A 5,865-nucleotide genomic window follows, 5' to 3' on the forward strand; every position below is an offset into this window, starting at 1 on the left:
ACTTCTGCCTTCGGTTACTATATTACTTTTGATACCATAGATCAGAATTGTGGCTTCTCTCTATATCAACCTTTTAAAAGTCACCTTTAAGGTTGGTCCAAGGGTGTGGTCCTTTTGGGGAGATCTGGTGGAGATTATCCTTCCCCGGCAAAAGGAGAAGGCCTGACAGGCCAACGGAGATGGGGCTGCTCAGGGGCTACCTTCCCACCTGAGTTAAGTGCTGGTCTCTGAGGAGCCTTGTGTGAATTATTGGGATGTCACATGCAGGAGACTCAGCTCTTCAGGGAAACCACCACTACTGCAGAGAATGGCTGAACCCCAGTGCCCATGCAGAAGACAGGAACTCACAAAGCTGCCTTGGACCCAATCAGACCCTTGGTATGCAAAGGTCAGTCTTGTCTACTCAGACTGGCAGCGGCTCTCCAGGGTCTCAGGCAGAGCTCTTGCACATCGTCTACTGCCTGGTTCTTTTTAACTGGCGATGCTGAGGATGGACCCTGGGGCCTTCGGCACGCCACGAAGACGCTCTATCAGTGAGCCACGGCCCTTCCTCTGTGCACATCCCAACTCAGGAGCCACGCTGCTGGGGACAACACTTCCTGTTGGGCGTGAACAGGGCCCAAAGAGACACGTTTCTATTGTCAAACATCATCTTATCAAGCCTGACTATAACCTTTAGAAACCAATTTAGTACTCTTCTAGTCATTGCTCAAGATTTATTGATCAGAGGCGCTCTGAAAAGGAAAGGAAGGAAAAGATACAGAATGGAGCTCTGTGCCAAGGGCAAATGGGGCTGAACATCCTGGCCGAAAAATTATGGACGTGCCCTCTGGGACCTGAACCCTGGCCAAGGGAGCTGGATATCTCTGCTGACTGGTTAATGTCAACACTTTATTCCAGACGTACAGTTACCAAGGGCTATCCACGTCACTTCAACTAGTGCTGAAACTTTGCTCTAGCACTACTGAGTTGTCACTGCAGAGTTTGCCTGAGCTGAACAGAAATACTTTAGAGGGTTTTAAACCACCACGATGACAAAATAATAACTTAGGAGTATTTCAATCTCCAGAAATTTGCTTTACTTGAACACTGCCAAAATTCTGCAGGAAAAGATACAGGCTTCTTCCGCTCCTCTAGCAGAGACAGGAACAGACAGAGATTCCACTTCTTCCTGTCCAGGTCAAGAGAAACCAGAAGGCCTATAACCCAAATTCGTCCCCCACACAACCCCTTGCACTGCCAGGGTCTGGGAGAAGGCCGCACGCCCCAAGTACCTGGTTGCGAAAGTTTCAGCAAGGAGGTGCAGACTTCGTGACAATCCCGCTCGTGCCCAAATACAAAGTGTGCCACACGGAAGTTCTTGCAGCGAATAAGCAGTGGGCATCCAGACGGAGTCAGAGGCAGCTTCTCCACAGTTGCAATATGGTGATGAAGAATCTGTTGAAAAACAACACATGGGAGAGGAAGTCAAGGGAGCAAGCCTTAAACCACTTCCTGTGGATCACTTCTCACGGCACTGACGCCACCCTGCCAGAACTAGAACTAAATCAAGCTGCACTTCTAAACACAAGCAGCAGCTGTTTGTATTTTAATGAATCCCAAAAGGCAGTACACACAACCAAGAGTGGTCACTTGGGCCTGGAAGATTTTGTAGCTTCCCTCAAGAAGTTTAATTTTCACTGTACAAGGTTGCTATGCACCTTTTTGTTGACTAAGATTGTTTGTTTCATAAAATGTAAATGGCCTGCATTCAGGCTGATGCAAATGCTTTTAATCGGGTCTGTAAATAACCACTTGGAGCTGTGGTGGCTCAAGTGGTTAAGACGCTGAACAGCAGGCTGGAAGGTCTGTAGTTCGGCAGTTCGAGACCCGAGTGCCGCATGACGGAGCGAGCTCCCCTCTCTGGTTCCAGCTCCTGCCAACCTAGCAGTTTGAAAGCAAGAAATTGCAAGTAGATAAATAGGTACCACTTCGGTGGGAAAGGTAACAGCGTTCTGTGCGCCTTGGCGTTTAGTCATGCCGGCCACATGACCACGGAAATGTCTTCGGGCAGCGCTTGGCTCTTTGGCTTGCAAACGGAGATGAGCACCGCAACCCTAGAGTCGGACTCGACTGGCTTTCGAGCAAGGGAAACCTTTACCTTTACCTAAATAACCGCTTGCCAAGGGCAAGTGAGAATTGTCCTGGTGAGGAAGCAAAGTTGATTCTCCTTCTTTGAAGCCACAAATAAATGACACAGGATTCGGCAGACAGACGCGGGGAGGGTCTAGGTTAATTTGAAGAACTTACTTGCCAGGATGCTTTTAAGACCAGCTTTCCTTCTTATGAAATTAAACTAGGTCAAAATGAAAATACCAGAATGAAAATGAGGTGTTAGCAAATTAATACCCTATACAACACAACCGGACCCAATACGTGGATACCATTTGGGAAACATGTTGTGTTTCCAGTAAATATTACTGACCCTTTGTAAGAGCAACCTCAGACCTCTGGTTATGTGACAGTCATCTCCAAAACATACTAAGGACTTCATTTCACACTCTAAAACACACCAAGAGCATCAGAGAAGCAACATGATTCAAAGGCAAGAGCATTTCTGAACACCAGCTACTTCGGGGCACGCAGCTAAAGAAAGGGTATTGCCTTTGTGGCCTGCTCACTCAGCAACTTAGCCCCCCCCCTTCCGAAATTACCCATGTCTCCTTCCGAACTTCAGCTGAAGCATCCACATATATCAGATGAGTTGCAGTCAGGTATAGCGTCCCATTTGCTGGCTTCCTGTGGGTATAACGATCCAGCAACTTGACATTTTCCACCTGCAGGGTAGGAAAACCCCAATTAAAACATGTTGGCAAGTTGCGCCACCTGGCAACAGAGTTGCAGTGCACACAAGCATGCTAAGGCAGAGAAGATGCTTTTAACTTACTGTTTTGAGCTAGCTTGGGAAACAGAAGATCTGCCTCCTTGTCATGTGGAAAGAATGTCTCTCTTCTGGCAAATCAAGCAAGCATCTCATCCTCTAGTGCCCCGTTGGGCTAAGAGGCCAGCTAGGTCAGGCTGCTAAATAGCTACTCACCTGCCGTGAGCTGCAGTCACCTCCAGATGATAAAAGAACCATCATGTGTCACTAGTGACTCACTTTGCTACGTGTCGGCAGGCAGATAGTGAAAATACCTTCTCTCCAGCATATATCAGATCTAACAGAATTTGCCATGGCTGTGATCAGAGTAGAACAGGCCTTTCCTGTTGCATCTACTGAACGCACATACAGTTTCTCCTGCTGGAGAATACTCCGGCCTCTCTCTCTCTCTAGACACATTTCTAATTCAGGCTAATGTTCAGGGGTCATTTTTAAGTCATGAAAGTGCAAAGAAGTATCAGTGATGCTTTGGTTAAAATTTCATGCTGAGGTGGGGGAGATTTTGATGTTTCCCCGCAGGTCTGAGGAAGAGGGCAGGCCATAAATGGATAAAAGAAAGCCTGAACAACTTTCTGGCAAGAATGAAACATCCAACATCTAAACTGCCTGCTATAAACTAGAGGTTATCAATACTCTCCAGGCTGAATAAGAGTACTAAAGCTGTGCTTCTTCCCCGTGTTACCGACGTTTGGAATTAATGAAAGGTTTTCTCAAATTCCTAGGACTTTTGCCAACCAACAGACAGCAAAACAGGAAGCTGCAGTACACTCTGTTTGTAGTAAGAGAAGAGAAGAAGAAGAAAAGAGATTGGATTTATACCCCGCCCTTCACTTGGAGTCTCAGCCCCAAAGCTCCCCATCTCTGAATGCCTGGTTATTAATCATTCACAGTGCTGGGCTCCCTTATCTACTTTGCACAGATTAAAAAAAACAATGAGGCTGAAGGGGGAAAAAGCTCTGGGTTTCTTCGCTGTTAGATAAGATTCAGACGCTGGTTAAAAGACACCAACTTTTACGCCTCTCGGGTTCTAAAATAAGGCTGCACACTCAAGGAAGTTATCTTTACTCAGACCCCATATATGAGGGGGGGGGGGAACGCTTTCACCTGCTTGCACTGATAATATTGATCAGTGGTCCTGGGTTGTGACGGCCAGAAGGGAGTTCTTCTGTGCAAAGATGGCCAGAGATGCACACACAAGTCCTGAACAGGTTCCTATCACAGAACTTACTCCAAGCCTTCAAGAAGCAGTAAGTGATCACCAATATAGTGCACTGGCTGGACTATGAATGAGAAAGTCCCCAGTGTGAAGCCTAACCATGCCATAAGCCTCAGAAGCTGAAATGCTGGTTTAATTCTGCCGAAAGGCCGTTGGCTGTTGTAAAGATAATGAGCTAGTGCACCCGAAGTGTACAAGCAGTAAAGCAAATCACATCAACCAGGCAGTTCGCCTAACCAGTACCGAGTGCTGTGCACACGAAGGCACGCAGACCCTATTCTCAGTGAGGCTGAAGGTGGTGCCAGACTAAATTCCCTTTCACAATGAGGAAGGGTCAGCCGGGGCACACGTTTTGCTGAACTGCAACAGACGTTCAGTTGTCTTTAAAAAACAACCCACCACACTGTTAGCTTAGAATTTTTGAGGTCTGCTCCAGGTGCAAATTATTCCATATGTCTTAAAAAGCCACACAGTTGAAGAGGAGGAGGAACAACTGGTGAAACTCAATGAACTGCTATTAATAAAGCTTTTAAGCCTTTTTTTTTTTTAAGCATCATAATTGAACTCTCTGTTTTCAGTACTTGACGAACACAACACAAAGTCATGCTGAAGTGTAGCGGAAACAGAAAGATCGCATTAATGAAGGGTACAATGCCCAATCATGGCTCTTACACTCCACAAACTATCCTAGGGGAGAAGGTAGAGAAAGAAGTACTTTTCTCCCTTTCTCACAATACAACAACTTGTGGACACTCAATGAAATTGCTCAGCAGTCGGATTAGAACAGATAAAAGGAAGTACTTCTTCACCCAAAAAGTGATTAACACATGGAATTCACTGCCACAGGAGGTGGCGGTGGCTACAGGCATGGACAACTTCAAGAGGGAACTCGATAAACTTATGGAGTATTAGCCACAAGGTATAGATAGGATGTATATTGTCACCTTGCTTAATTAATATATATGCAGAGTACATCATGCAAAATGCTGGCCTGGATGAATCAGAAGCGGGAATTAAGATTGCTGGGGAAAAGATCAACAACCTCAGATATGCAGACGATACCACTCTAATGGCAGAAAGGGAAGAGGACCTAAAGAGCCTCTTGCTCAGGGTAAAAGAGGAGAGCGCAAAAGTGGGCTTGAAGCTCAACATCAAAAAAACTAAGATCATGGCATCTGGCCCCATTACTCCTTGGCAAATAGAAGGGGAAGTCGTGGAAGTAGTGACAGACTTCACGTTCCTGGGATCCCAGATCACCGCAGACTGTGACAGCAGCCATGAAATTAAAAGACGCCTGCTCCTTGGGAGGAAAGCGATGGCGAACCTAAACAGCATGATAAAAAGTAGAGACATCACCCTGCCAACAAAAGTCCGCATGGTCAAAGCAATGGTATTCCCAGTAGTCATGTATGGCTGCGAGAGTTGGACTATAAGGAAGGCCGAGCACCGAAGAATAGATTCTTTTGAACTATGGTGCTGGAGAAGACTCTTGAGAGTCCCTTGGACTGCAAGAAGAACAAATCAGTCAATCCTCAAAGAAATCAACCCTGACTGTTCCCTGGAAGGCCAGATAATGAAACTGAAGCTAAAATACTTTGGCCACCAAATGAGAAGGGAGCACTCACTGGAGAAGACCCTGATGCTGGGAAAGATTGAAGGTCAAAGAAGACGGGGACGGCAAAGGATGAGATGGTTAGACAGTGTCATCGATGCAACGAACATGAAATTG

General features: G+C 46.2%; 1 protein-coding gene across 1 annotated transcript in view; it reads right to left on the reverse strand.

Moving 5' to 3' along the window:
• The window catches only part of MTMR8 (myotubularin related protein 8), a 41,249-nt gene extending 38,131 nt beyond the window's left edge, over window positions 1-3,118 (reverse strand). The window contains exons 1-3 of the mRNA XM_015407175.1: window positions 3,077-3,118; window positions 2,694-2,816; window positions 1,275-1,437 (exon numbers count right to left, since the gene is read on the reverse strand). Coding sequence (XP_015262661.1) covers window positions 1,275-1,437; window positions 2,694-2,816; window positions 3,077-3,118 — 328 coding nt within the window. The remainder of the gene's footprint in view (window positions 1-1,274; window positions 1,438-2,693; window positions 2,817-3,076) is intronic.
• Between the last annotated feature and the right edge of the window lie 2,747 nt (window positions 3,119-5,865).

The sequence above is a fragment of the Gekko japonicus genome, unplaced genomic scaffold, assembly GCF_001447785.1.
Source record: "Gekko japonicus isolate JY-2015 unplaced genomic scaffold, Gekko_japonicus_V1.1 scaffold4377, whole genome shotgun sequence".
Classification (NCBI taxonomy): Eukaryota; Metazoa; Chordata; class Lepidosauria; order Squamata; family Gekkonidae; genus Gekko; species Gekko japonicus.